Genomic DNA, 15,007 nt, shown 5'->3' with positions numbered 1-15,007 from the left:
ATTTCTAATGACAGTCATTACTGAAAATAAGTTCAGATCAAAACTATTATTATTTGGAGGATGAGTCTATCTGGAGATCTTTCATTCATCCATTCATTCATTTAAATTAAGAGTTTTACTTTGATCTTATGTGTGGGCACTTTAAAGACTGTCCCTAACTTCCTCTTTCTCTCGGGTCGGTTTCAAGGGTGCCCCCGCAAAAAAAAGGTCAAAGTTGTGCGTGCACAAATTTTAAAAACACTCCACGTGCAAGAAAACATGCAAACCATGCCATAAAACTTAAACATGTTCACTATGGACTGCGGGAATAATGGAAAATATCGCTTTTTAAACACGTTTTACCGCTTCTATTTGGTTTTACACAAAATTAAACTTTTTTAAAAAAATTAAATAAAACATTTTAAACTCATTAAAACATCCCAATAACACCCCCCCCTAACAACAACATAGCCGAACTAACTCCACTACACGTACAGTGACAGTTTGCGAACAGCTTCACATCCTGCATTGTGGCTTTAAGAATGGGGCTTCCTTGAAACCGTCTAGTTCCATGTTAGCATGGTCAAATTGATTGAACTTCTTCAACGTTACAACTTTTTTACAAGTAACTTTTTTTAGACACTTTTAACCTCCGTATTTCAGACCCGTTCGGTCCGGTATGGTTCATTGTGTTCGCTTTTCAGCTGTTTAGAGCGTTTCTTTACTTCCACGCTCAGTGTGCGCGTTTGCAGACAGGGAGTGGCAAAATATAAATAATTGTTTGGGTTGTGTGTGTTTTTTTTTTTTTGTTGCCATAACTTGCCGTAATTGTATACAGTAACAACGTCCCTGTGTTTGAGTGACGGATCTAATGGACCATTCGCCGTCGATAATCACGCAAGTAACCAGAGACGAGGAGGAAAATGCGGCTCGTCGTGAGGAAGGTGAGTTTGGGTTGAAGTTTTCTCAACTTTTCAGCTGCGCATGACAATGTCAGCACGGCGGTGTGTTCAGGGGACGCCACGGTGTCACTAGTGTCCGCGGACCGGCTCTCACACCGTCCCCCCCCCCGTCCCCCCTCCCAGAGAGACCGTACATGTCCTTGAATGTGATTGTTGGAAACACTTTCACTGCAGCTTGGAGACAGTCTGAAGCCGGTTGCTGTGTGGGTAGGCCGGAGCCATGGGGGCAGCCGCTTTGAGTATACGGTTTTAAATGTATATATATTAAAAAAAAAGACACAATTTGATTGGAATGTGAAATAAAGTGAGTGCAGCTCGGTGGGCTTTGGGGGCTTTTCTGCACAGTGAGTGTAAAACATGAGAAAGTGCGTTCAAACTGAGGGGGCGGGGTCACTTTGACAGTTCACTGTTGTTGTTTTGGACTTTGACGTTGAGCTGCTTCAGTTTATCCCCTCAGGTTGTCCCAGGAACGCAGTTTCTTTGAACTAAATGAACACATAAAGATGCTAAAGCTGCCATTTTATGGGCTACCATCAAACACGTGTATTATCTCAATGGGGAGTGTAAAACATGGCCATTACTCTGCAGCAGTCAGTAGTGGAGGAAGTACTACTACAACGCTGTAAAAGCACTTTTACTACTGTCAAAGTCCTGCAGTGGAACTCTTAAGAGTAGCCTATGTATTTATAATCAGGCAAATGTACTTAAAGTATTTAAAGTACTTTAAGTGCAGGAGAAATTGCCCTTTTGACCATTACACTACTATATATTATTATTATCATTCATGCATTAAAAGCAGGATTTTGCTCTTGTAGTTGGTTAAAGTGGAGCTCATTTTTTAACAAATTTGTATATAAAACTGCAATTAATTCTTGTTTTCATCATGGTTAATCTGCTGATTTGTTTGTACGTGTAAAAATTCTGAAAATAATGAGAAAAACCCGTCACAATGACCCCCAGCCCAAAGGGACACCTTCACAATGCTCCTGTTGTCCCACAACTAGTACTAAAATAAAATAAAATGAATTACAATAATTCAAATATATCCTCACATTTGTAAAGCTGGAATAAAAAATAAAAACTGAAATGGTTAAAATAGTTGTCCGTTTTCTGTCAGTTTGAATATTGATTTAAACATGTAGTTCAGTGATTTGAATTCAGTTTTCACTTTTCAGATAATCCAGAGGTTCATTGATATTACGTTCGTCATGCCAGATGTTTCACAGAAGTTGCCAGTGAAGCAACAGTTCAATAAAATAAAGTTACCTTCTTTTTAATTGCTCAGACTCAGTGGGTTTGCATAAAAGAGAAGCATCCTGAAATCGTGGCAGTTTTCAGAGCAGGATATTTGTATTAATGGTTCGCATGACGATGCTGAAATTAAATTGAGATCTTTAGCTGTGTCTGGAAAAATGCAGTGTTGGTCAGCTGTAACCCACAGCAGACTACAATAAGCAAAGTGACCAGCGGTTGGCTTCATGAGGCAGGATCCCACATCTGGGAGGGTGTGTAACAGCAGTAACGACAATAAAAACAGCACAACTGCAGGATGTCAGCTTCATTCCATTCGGATTACACATTAGAGTCCAGTCTCAGTAGAAAACTGGAGATTGGAGTCTACAAACTACAAAATACAGCTCACTGAAACGTCACACAAGCTGCTGCACTAAAAAAAGTAAATGCTTATTGTGCAAGACGTTACCTAATATGTTCTTCTTCTTTTTTTTGCCATGCGTTAGGCCTGAAGGCTGGCACGGCTCTGCGGTTAGCACTGTCTCCTTACAGAGTTAATCCAGCTGTGTTTGCCTGCTTTTTTATTTGTGTGCTTTGGCTTCCTTCCACGCTCACAGACATAAAGGTTGAGCATTAGGAATAGTCCTACAGCTTCCTGGCAGCAGAACGACAGTCGACAGGGATCAATACCGTTCATCTGTACAGTAATAAACTTAGCTTTAGGGCTTAGCATCTAGATTTGCTTCCACTTCAGTAATTAAGGGATTTGGAATGGTTTAATAATAATATAATAATATGGCAGTTCATTGTTTTTTGTATTCAAGGAGCGTCGCCTCGAGTGAATCTTGTGCTCCAGTGCATGTTGTATTGGTTGTTTTTGTCATTAAACAGATACTGTTAGTGTCAGTTTTATTCAATTTTGGCTAGATGTCAGATATATAATCATGTATACTGTCGTCGGAACACACAGAGATGAAGATAGTGACGTTTGTTTTTCCATTTGGAGGAATGTAGTTGCAGAATGAGACAGTCAGTAAAGAGTGTGGCGATTGAATGAAAGAAGACAATGTAAGATAAGACTGCTAGTCTGGGTACTGAAGTTGTAATTAAAGGTTTTATCATGTGATTTGGTCCACAGTCCTCATCCTGTCACATTCAGCTTACAGATAGAATCTAAATGAATGATTGAATCGCGGTGAATAAATGAATTAAATGATCTATCCACAACCGAACAATCTTACAGGATGGAGAAAGAAAAGTCCGGCCAGTAACTGAGTCCAGTCAGAAGGTGGCAGCACTGTCCAGCTTACGAGTGCAAGTCCAGCCCCCCCTTACTTCCTCCTGTCCATAGGTCATGAGGCCAAAACATGGCTGCTATCCAGAAGAGAGGGGCCAGAGAGAGAGAAAAGGGCGAGCTGTCAGCCCTTCTTTAGTTTTACAGGTTGCTGCAGCCAAATGGGGGCATCACACACCCGTAACGCAAGGACACTTTCTTTCAAAATGTCTGAGCAAAGTTCCAACCAACTATACACTCCTGTTCCTTGAAGTTTCATTCTATATTTGGTGGCATATTTATTTCAGGTCGCTTTTGAAATCCGATTCAGTTTTATGGCCACGATAACACTGCTATGAATGTATATTTAGTTTATATTCTTTCTGTGATCATTTTCTGCACCATCAAGCAACAAGTCAGCAACTTTAACTGTAATAACTACACCTGTTTTTGTGTAAGGTGAAAATTTCCAGATGCAAAAAATGTTTGAACCTTGATCCGACCTGACCTAAGTCTAGCTGGGTAACCATGGACCTGCCATACCGTCTGCTCCGGAGGGGTGTGAAGCAAGTTGTCAGATTGTAACAGAATATCAGGTGTCAAAGTGGCGGAAAGTCAGTTGTGGGAGGCCTCATTCTTTCTGCGTCTGGATAGGAATAGACGCAGAGGCATGCCTAGCCTCACAGGGCTCTCAGATAAGCCTGCTTTCAACTAAGTGGGCTGAAACATGCTGATGCGGCGCGAGGTCGTTGCTGCCCCTCGGAAATGCTGTAACCTCATTATCAGTGTCTGAGGCTCTTGGACAGGGAGGTGCGAGGAATGTTGCAGTACAGTCTGCTTCTTACACATTTCTGCTACCTAATTATACACCTGAGCCTGACGAAACCAAGAGCGAAAACGTTGCAACTAATGACTATAGCTACAATCTCATTAGTGTGCTTGATCCTAAATGAAAGAAACACTCTGCTTTGAATCTGCGGTGGTGCTAGAACTCAGCTGTCTATGGCTGTTTCTGTTCACCTTGGCTAAACTGGGTTTGTAATCTCCCCCAGTGTTCTTTAAGACCTGGCTGCAGACGACTATGATCAGCGTGTAGCCCTTAAATATCAGTCGAGCGTTAGAAGTGTATCCCCGGTCCAGCATGCCGTGTCGATGACGCACCTGCAGATCAGGATCCAACCTCCACATGGAACGCATCCGGCTGCTCAGAGGAAATGGATCCTGCACAAGCCATGTACTGCAAGATGCCATTTGTGGCAACATTATACAAACTGTATTCATACAGGGTCAGCTTTCTTAAATATGCATGCTGTTGTGTAAGCTGTTTTTGTGTAAAACCTTCTATCTAACGCAGTCTCAAAGCTTTTTAGTGTTTTTGAACTTGATGAATACCATTGTGTTGAGGACATGGGTACACCCATGTCACGTTCCTACTTTATTTTTAGTCCCACTAGTGGCGGGGCTCTAGGCATGGCAGTGTAGGTCGTTCCGTCCACCACTTTGGTCCTGACTGAAATATCAACAGCCACGGACCTTTTTCACAGGAGCCATTTTGATATGAAACAGGAGGGTAAACACAGGTGTTACCAATGACACTAATTAAGGTCCCATTCCATCATTTAGTGTAGCAGAGCCTTTTCTGTGAGACAACATGCACTATAGCAGCACGCTGACTACTGTTTGACTTAAATGAAAGAACTTAATTAGTATCGTTGGTAACCATGTGTTTTACTATTTTTATGTCTATGGCTGCTCGGGAAAACGTCTAGTGTGTCTTCCTCAAGATGAATTGTAGAAACTATGGTGATCCTTAACTCTTCCTTTAGTGTGATCATCAGGACAAAAATATCATTTTCGATTTATGACCAAATAACCAGTGTTATAGTAACCTGATTCTGTTTTGGTATGTTTAGCTAGTTTAGAACATGATACATATTTATTGTACTTACAGTGTTTAGTTCACCATTTTGTATTGACATGACATGGACAGGTATATATGTAAAATGAGTCTCTGCATTTGTTTAATGTCTGAAGAAGGGTTTGCATCGAAAACGTCACATGGTGGTGTGAGAATAAATGTTAATGGGAGCATTACGTACAGTGCGGACTCTTACCTTTCTGTTTTAAATATCAGCATGTTGACATTGTGATTGCGAGCATGCTGACATTAGCATGTAGGTGCATACGACACAGTTGCTGCCTTCACAAACTAGCAGCTGCAGATCTAGCAGAGTTCAGCGTTGCATACACTATCTCAGTGTTGTGCTAATAGCTGCTTGTCTCAGTTTTCCTTCAAGGTCTGTTTTGTTTACTGTATCTTTGCTATGAGAGAAATATGATTTTATAATTGATATAATAATCGGTCGGCCGATTAATCGGGCAGATTATTTGCTGATGAATAAAAAAAGCCTCGTCGGTGTGGAACGATGTTAGTGCTCTTGTAAATTTTGGGAAGGTGGAGAAAAAGTTAGTACAGTGTTACAGTGCTGTACTGTAACTTTCGAGCATCCTACTGTAAACATATGTCCTGTCCTTCTTAACCACTTGCCCCACCTGTTTCACACTATGGGGTTGCCTTTATCATTCCTGAGATTCTTACCCCTGCTGTAAACAAAAAGTGATACCATATCATGGTGAGGCCAGCACTTCTGAACTCATTTCCACATGAGAATTAAATCATATTATCAAGTTTTTAAATTACAATTTCGAATAGATAAAAGGGCTGACCCTTTTTCTTTAATGATTCCACAAAAAATGTATGTATTTTATATCATTAAATGCAAGTGATGCATTCTGATCCTACTCAAATGTTGTTGTTTTTTTTCTCTTATCTACAAATATAAATCAAAAAGAAGAAAGAAAGAAAAAGTTTTAAAAATGGGGCACCTGGTGGCCTGAGGGTCGAAGATGCTAATCTGGTCAATTGAGAAAAACTTGTCTGGATATGAAATAATTTGACAGTTTTACTAAAACCAAAGGGAAACTACTTTCAATGTCTTTTGGTTTGCACTTTGTGACCTCTCTTTTTTTGGACCGTAACTCATTCCATCAGGAGCCAGTGTGTCTCTGCAGCCTGGGATTCTGTTTATGTTGACATTTGCAATATCCATGATGGTTAGGAAGCTTTGGGAATGACATGATGTTGATTTCATTTAGTTCATTTTTCTGTGTGCAGCGTAAACGGACAGCGTAGCCATTCCCCGCTGTGCATTGTAGGTGACAAATTAAGGTTTTGTTTGTGACTGTTTATGGCCTGGTGGGAGTATGTGGCACTAAATATATACATAGAATCTCATCATTAACCGCTGTCAGCAGCTGCTCTGGCTGGCTATTTTAAGCACTCTGATGTGTAATGTCAGAAGAGGTAATGCACTGAGCAGCATGATGTTTTTTAACACTACAAGCTTCACCTGCCCAATTCCTTCACACATGTTTGCACACAAACCTTTGGTCTTGGGACCAAGAGGGGTATGTCCCAACAAGCATGCCCAGGCCATAATGACCACTCTCCAGGGGCTCCGTCCACTTTCAGCCCCGGTTGAATGAAGCAGTCAGCAGGCCAAAGCCATAGTGAATAGCGCTTGAAAGTAGGTCAGACTTGTTCATACTGCTGAAACTGTGCCGAATGGTTTTTTAAATATAGAATTAATTTCACCGACTATTGGACCCATCAGCCTAATATTTTATATTTATGATTGTATGCTCAAGGACCTTTGGTGGTTGTGGTGATTCTCAATTTTTTAACAACCTATTTTATTGACTGCTCTGTTTTACGCCGCCACTGACTGCTGACTCCTCACACCTCTTAACCAGCTGGTAGGGGCCACAAGTGATCAACAACTGCTTCAGTCTGGAATCTTGTTCCTGCTGGTGGATTCTTTAGTTGGCATTTTCACTGTGGCACACACTGATAATGTAACCTGTTTATTGTCTCAGCCTCATTCCACTATACGCATGCATACATACTGGACACACATGCCCCCAGTCCACGATATTATGGCATGGCTTATAAATAGCACACCACTTTTAAGGACATTTCGGTGTCTTGTCTACACATTTTAAGCTTTTCGTGTGCCATTTAGAGACGATGAGAGTTTTGGATGTGCAGGAAAGGATACTGAGGTGACCTTTGAGTTCGTAATTATGATAACAAAAGTCAGGTGACCTTTAATAGAACATCAAAAAGGATAAGATCGGTTTGGGTAAAAATAATTGCATCTCCTGGTGATGATCTGCAACAAACTGAGTGCACTCTCCTTGTTCTGTTTTCCTTTTTACCTTGTTTCAGGTTTTTTGTTTTTGTATTTCTGGGTTTGTGTTCTGTAGTTAAATTTGCTACATTTGTGTGGTGATGAAAATGACCAGCATTTTAATGTAAAATGGTGAGTTTAGAACTGCTTGCTTCCTTTAATAATGTGTTCCTGTTTTTCAATATTACCTCATTAGAGAAAGTGTTTCAGTTAACCTGACAGCCAATATTATAACACTTATTAGTCTTGTGCACAGAACCTTTAGGCTCGAAATGAATTCCTGCAATCCAGACTATAACACACTTTATTAAAACCTCCTGCTTTTATGTGCCCAGATAAACAGTAAGCATACAGTACAGTATATGGCTGCAACTAATGACTCTTTTCAACAATTAGCTGTTTGGTCATCAAGTAGTAAAAAAATGCCATTTCAGATTTCATGAAGCCCAAGATGATTTCATCAAGTTGCCCCAGGAATAAAACAATATCTACAGATTTTCTCTTACTATCACAGGACAAAGAAAAGCAGCAAATCCTCACAAAAGAGATGCATGAAAAATGTGTTTTGCTTACAGTTGCTTCACTTGAACCTTTGTCCTTTAAGTTAGTTTAAATTATTTCATGTCACAAATGACTGAAAAACCCCAAATGTGACTGTCCACAGCCAATATTGTTCACAAAAGAACAATATTAAAGTGGGTTTATATTTACTGCCCTCTACTCCACATGTTGTCCTCTAAACAACATATCCACTGCCCGTCTGTGCTACTTTGGCAATCATTACACATTTACACCCAAAGCAGGATGTCCTGTTCATGATACGCCATACTGAGGCATGCTAATTCTCTAGCTGACAGCTCTGACTGGTCATCAAGGCTCAGCTAATTTGTCAGTGAGATTTTTCTTTCTTTGGAAACACAGGCTCTCACCACTCTGACACCAGCTGATGGGGTGTTCTCTACAACTTGTGTGTGCCAATAGTTGTTGTTACACGGGTTAGTGATGTTAAGGTAGATCAAATGCTGTCACAAGACACTGCCACATGACGATCCACTGATAGCACAGTGTCATATGTTTGTAATATTTTGAATGTCATAGTCATTTATTCGTCTTTCTGTTCTTTCTGCATGTTGTATAAACACAAGTAGAGTTAGAGGATTCAAGCTAAAACCACATTCATTAAGAAAATATAAAAAAGATTTGATGCTGAAATCTGTTATTTAAAAAACCCTTGCCCATCATCACTACACATACTGACACATACAGGGACTTTATTAACAGCTAGTAATTTGATTTAACTTCATGGTAGAATTAATTCTGCATGTTGAAAACAGTAAAAACCTGATATGCTATTCCTCTAGAAGTCTAGAGTATTGCTATACCAGTCATGATGGGATTTTGTGAAATTAATTTGAACCATGATCACAAAAAGAAGTACTTAACCAATACAGCAAATAACAAAAAAGTTGTAAAGAATATTGTTGCCTATGTTCAGTGTTGGTCGTTTTGTTGCCTGTTTAATGGTGTTGAGTGTTACTTATTATGTTGCCTATATTTAAATATGTTCAATGTTAGTCATCTATTTAAGCAAATTCTTGGTATTTTAAAAAACAAAATATATACTGATAATGAAAGAGCCCGACTATTTTGGGGGCGGAAATGTACACCTATACATTTGTTATGCAATGTCTTATAACCTTTGGCTGCACATCTTAAATAGCCATAGTGTAGCAACTCACAGCATGACAACATGGCAGAACACAGTAGGGGTCCTGGCAGACCAGAGTAATGCACAGATCATATACACTGGATCGAAATTAGCCCCAATACTTACGTAATGAAACGGAGAGGGAGTCCTGGCCACATGTAGCTGAACCACAATGAATAATATGTTTTAGTCACTGAAGGAATATAACTATAGCAACACAATTTAAATTAAAAAAATACAGTTCAAATGTATTAAAAAAAATATAAAATACAAAAAGTATGTTGATGAACAGTATGTCTGTTTCTGTAGTTGTAGTTGATGTTGCACACTGAGGAATAATTGTAATTAGTTTCACTTAGCATAGATCATAGGTTGATATCAGCCCACTTCCCATAGCAGAAGTCCTGAAATCAATGTCAGAAAGTATTTTAGGACTATATGCATCTCTGTCATGTTGGTTCAGTATAGTACATTTCTTCTCTCTATCTTTTTCTGTTCCAGGTGCCAACCAAGTTTCGCCTTCAAAGAAGCCTCGCAGTAGAGGCCTTCTCCACAGTCTCTTCTGCTGTCTATGTCACAAAGAATCAGAGCCACCTCGACTAAAAAACAATGCCCCCCTCTTGGTAGAAGAAAATGGGACTCTGTCAAAAGTAAGTTTATCTCTCAACATCCTTCTCACACTCTTTCTTGTGATATTAACTTCCTCCCACCCTCCGTCTTTAGCATCCTTTAGCAGCATGTGGTCAGCATGATTGACAGCCGTGTGATGCATAAAACGCATGTTTTCTTGGCTCGGAGCTTTTGGTGTTTACAAGAGTATCTCCCCTGGGCTGGGAAGTAATGTATAGCAGTGTTGAAAAGTACTCTATGTTCAGATATCAATCAAGACGACTTGGAGTCACAAGAAGGGGATGGAAATGGTGTAAATGTTACATAGATGGACTGACTGGAAGATCGCTGCATTGCAAAAATCCAAGAACAGCTACTGTAGATGCCAGGAGGCATACACTATACACTCTGAGGGAGAGGCCCTTTGGCTTACAGCGTAAAAATATAAAACAGTTTAGTATCAGGAAAAAGTAAGCGCATATCTCTTAATTTCTTAACCTCTGCTGGATTCATAAGGGTTTATTATAGAAACTTGTAATTGATAAATTATTAACTAATGCATTAATTAATAAATAGAGAATTTCTGGGTAAAACTTGTGAATGGTGCTTGATAGTTCCACCGTCATTGGTGGACAATTGACAACACTACCTATGGTTAAACTGAGCATATTCTTGGAAAACAACATGACTTTTGGCAGTTATGGTCTGAAGATCAAGTGGTAAAGACGTTCTCAGGTGTCAGTTTCAGATTATTGCCTTAGTTCAGCCTTTTATAGAGATTTGATATTCCAGAAGTTATTTGTCACGTCTTTCCAAGCCCCCAAAATAAATTGCTTGGTCTCTGGCAAAGGGGGGGGTCGAGTCAAGTGGTAGGCTCAGTTTTGGTTGTGACAACCTGTCATGTCAACGTGCATGCTGCTCCTGTTGCTGTTACTCTCTTGGGCGGGCTGTGGTCTCAGTGACTCCCCCCACCAGCCATGTGAATATTCACTATGAATGGACCCTACAGTTACCTGCCAGTCATTTGGACTTGGACTCTGCAGGATCTGGAACCAATGCATGGAGTAAAAACTTTCAACAAACAAAGTCCAGACTGAGAAATAATTTCCTGATGTATCTGGAAAACTCTGAGCAGAGCAAAGTCTCTGGGGAAAGGGAGCCGTCTACTGAAGTCATGCTTGCTGAACAATGCCAGGTTCCCAAATTAACAGAAGCTGCAGGTTTCACCAGCCCTTCAAAGGGAAGTGCTGAACTTGGCATAGAGGTGCTTGTGGAATATACTGAGAAGACTGTTGTCAGCAGAGAAATTAACCCTTCTATTCTTTGTGTGGAACACTGCAACATGAATAGAGATGAGACTGAATCCTGCACATACTGCAATGGACACTCTGAGAACTTTGAGCAATACTCAGCAAGTGAAGGATTTTTTGAATCCGACCAGACCGTTGATAAGTGTGAGACTTCTGGGTTAAGCCAACCACTCGACGAATGTGCTCAACACTGTGAGTGTTTTAAACCTTGCAAGTCCTCTGAGCACTGTGCTAATCATAGCTTAGCTTCCAAATGTAGTCCTTGCTGTGAACATTGTGCGGAACACCTCCAATTATTTCAGCAATGTAAGCCCTCTGATCAGCAGTTTGACTTTGAGCCGGATAAATTGGCAGTGAACTGTGACAGTTTTGCGCAGTGTGAAATGTCTGATTTCATACCTGAGTGCTCAGACGACCTCAGGTTGTTGCAACAATACAAGCCTTCTGATCAGCAGTGTGAGTTCTTTGACTCTGAGCCAGACACATCAACAGAGGACTTTGAGCAATGTGAAATGACTGGTTTCACACATAACATCTCTGATTCAGAGGACTTACTGGACTGTGGCACTGAACTTTGTGAGTATGATGAAATTCAGAATCAAACTGATGACAGTGAAGACAACTATCCACCTGAACAAGAGGACGAGCAACATGAAACAGAGCCTATTGGTGAAGAGTCCTACAGATTGTCAGAGGGTGTAAATTCATCACATTTTGGCGCACCTGCTCATGTTTATTTTGATGATAGTGAAGATGTCTCCTTTGCAAGTGAAAGCTGTGAGACACCCCAGCTCACTGAAGAAAGCTATCAGCAAGCTAACATATCCACAGATTACTGTGAAACTGTGTGTGGAACTGATTACCCTGAAGCAAGCCAAGAGTATGAACCAACTCAACAATGTGGTATTTCAGAGCAGTGCAACTCTGACGAAACGTCAGAGTTTTGCACTGAAGAAGACGGCTCTTCAGACTGCTCTTCTATTGAAACCAAATCCTTTAAGACTTGTCCTGATGACAGTATTCCTTCAGATCCCTTCTCTGATTCATCTGGGGAATCTGAAAAAGGAGCTCAGGAAGATTCAAGTGATGAGCAGACACAGTGGGAATCGTTTGAAGATGATGAAGAAACAGAGCAAAGCACTATTAATGAAAGTCATGAGGATAAAAAGAAAACGCCTACTGTTGATGTTGTCATTGAGGATTACTTTGATTTATTTGACAGAGCTGACTATAACGGACACGCATTTTCACAAAAGCGGCGTTACATCTCCTGCTTCGATGGGGGAGATATCCATGACAGCCTGTATCTTGAAGAAGTTCATTCAGAGGCACAGAAACTTGCCAACAATGCCTACAAATATAAAGACATTAAAGAGGAAATTGACATACAGGAAACTGAAACATGTTTTGATGCCTCTGAAGAAGCCTGTGAAGATACTGATGAGGAAGACGCAAGTCCGAGAGATGATACCTCCTCTGGGTCCTGTGAGTCAGAGAAACAATATGAAGACTGGACTGTAGAGTCACAGTCAAGTTTAGATGAGGACGAAGTTGAAGAAAATGAATCTGAAGCCTATGCATTTTATGCAGAAGATTGTGAGGAAGCAGAGGAGAAGGAGGATGCTTTTGAGAGAGAAGCCTGTGAGTTTGTTTCTGAAATCTGTGATGAAGAAGAAGCTAAAGTCTGCCTGACGTCTAGTAATGGGGAGAGTATGTATGCGCCATGTGCAGATGACATCTCTGTTGAAGGAGATGCTTATGAAGATAAAGTCTCTGATACTCTTGGTGGCAATACCTCTATGGTTGGTCATTTACAGACAACTCTTACTGATTGCAAAAAGGAGGACAAAGATGAGCCTGAGCCTGAAAACAAAGTATTTACTGCATGTTCAGAAATTGAGCCATATTTTTGCCTTGTAGATCATGAGGAAAAGGAGTTGTGTGAGCAAAGCGTTGAAGAATACTATGCATATCAGATTAAAAGCATTCAGTCATCTGTGAAACAAGCCCTGAATGGATTTATTATGGGAGGAAGATCGTACGATCAGATAATCCATGGAAAAGCTAACGGGGATGCTTGTGGGAATGAAAGAGAAGATGCTCTTTTATCCCCGGAAGAGACTGAGTTACAGGAACATGCCCAGAGGAGCCCAGAGGAGGGCAAGGCAGTCCGATTTGGAATTACTGAAGTTATTGACCTGAGTGAGAATTTAACCTGCTGTTCTGCTGTGGAAAAAACAACCAATGAACAAACTGCGGAATCAGACGATGACTGTGGATTCAGTGAAATTTCAAGAGAAATAAAACCTCCTTTAGATATTATTCACAGCGTTGTCCCAGAAATTGCAAAAAATGAGAGAAGGGATTCACACAACCAGGACTCCGAACAAAGCAGGGATTCAGAAGAGGAGCAGAGTGATGATGAATCCTCTGAGCCTTGTGAATGCGAGTACTGCATTCCACCACTAGAGCAGGTATTACACGTCTTTGCACCTCAGCTGAGAAGTATTTGAGTAGATTAAATTAAGTTTTTGGAACTGTGGGAGAAACTTTGAATTACCCCAGAATCAATATTATATCGGTCTATTTTTATATCATTAAGACAGTACTGCCAACTACGTTACAGGAGATCCCAACTTGGCAGATTGTGTGGTATCTGTGTCAAACTCTTGCTCTGCCATTATCCTCACATGGTGGCAGTTCACTCAACACGGACAAACACATGCATCAGGGTTACAGGCAGCCTGTTTGTTCATTCCAGCTTGTTTATAGCATCAGAATCGCAAAAACAAACACCGATCCCTGACCACTTGTTGAATGATGGAGTGCAATATGGTGATATTTACATGCTCCATCATCATGGCAGCAGCTGTAGCATCCAAGGTTTCCTGTAACCTGTCACTGAAACACTACAACACAATTCAGTCTCTTAAGTAACAGTAAACACACTCACACACAATGAGCTGCAAGTCCTACACGACAAATCGAGATGGTAATTTCTCATGTTAAAGGTAATAAAAGCTGTTTAATTAGGAGCATTTGCAATAAATGAGCTTTAGGTCTTAACTCTCCTTTCGTCCACAGGTTCCAGCCAAACCGTTGCTCCCACGGATGAAATCGAATGATGCAGGGAAGATCTGTGTTGTCATTGATTTGGATGAAACACTAGTGCATAGTTCATTTAAGGTAAGTTGACCTATGTGACTTGCTTTCTCAGTCCTATTATATTCTGAGATTATTGACAGATTAATAATCACAGACAGACATCATTAAATACGGTATACTTCAAAAGAGGCAATTTAAGTGTCAGTTTATCTAAAATAAAAGTAAATAAATCATTTTCCTTTCAGTGGGAGTGCTGTCTACCTAATATTTTAAAGGGACCTTGTGTTGAATATGGATGTGGTTATAGCACCATTCAGTTGTTCACATTGACAGTACTGGTGGAAATATCTGCAAGTTGTGTGTTGCTTTCAGTCCATTCATCTCAACAGGAATTTCTTGTTATGAAAGCCAATAATGATTACAAATTAGTATGTATGACCATTTTTATAGAGTTTACCTGAGATTGGATGGACACCGCTGTGGTAGTCATTTGCAAAATGAACATCATGCTATATTAAAGAAAATTTAAACTAGCATTTGAGACTATAAACTCTTTAGGAAACTATTTACTGAGGTAA

The 15,007-nt window shown here is 40.2% G+C and overlaps 1 protein-coding gene across 2 annotated transcripts in view; it reads left to right on the top strand.

Annotated features, from left to right (window-relative positions):
- The first annotated feature begins 584 nt into the window (after positions 1 to 584).
- The window catches only part of LOC118339458 (carboxy-terminal domain RNA polymerase II polypeptide A small phosphatase 1-like), a 22,460-nt gene continuing 8,037 nt past the window's right edge, over positions 585 to 15,007 (top strand). The window contains exons 1-3 of one of the 2 annotated variants that reach the window (XM_035677105.1): positions 585 to 923; positions 9,907 to 10,055; positions 14,409 to 14,510. In XM_035677105.1, the coding sequence (XP_035532998.1) occupies positions 851 to 923; positions 9,907 to 10,055; positions 14,409 to 14,510 (324 nt within the window). In that variant the 5' untranslated portion in view covers positions 585 to 850. Of the gene's footprint in view, positions 924 to 9,906; positions 10,056 to 10,891; positions 13,799 to 14,408; positions 14,511 to 15,007 lie in introns of those variants that run through there. The other variant, XM_035677104.1, reaches the window with a different exon arrangement.

The sequence above is a fragment of the Morone saxatilis genome, unplaced genomic scaffold (assembly GCF_004916995.1).
Source record: "Morone saxatilis isolate NCDOM2014 unplaced genomic scaffold, NCSU_SB_2.0 Contig5, whole genome shotgun sequence".
NCBI classification, from domain to species: Eukaryota; Metazoa; Chordata; class Actinopteri; family Moronidae; genus Morone; species Morone saxatilis.
Note: the sequence above shows the minus strand (reverse complement) of the source record. Positions and strands in the feature narration are given on the sequence as shown.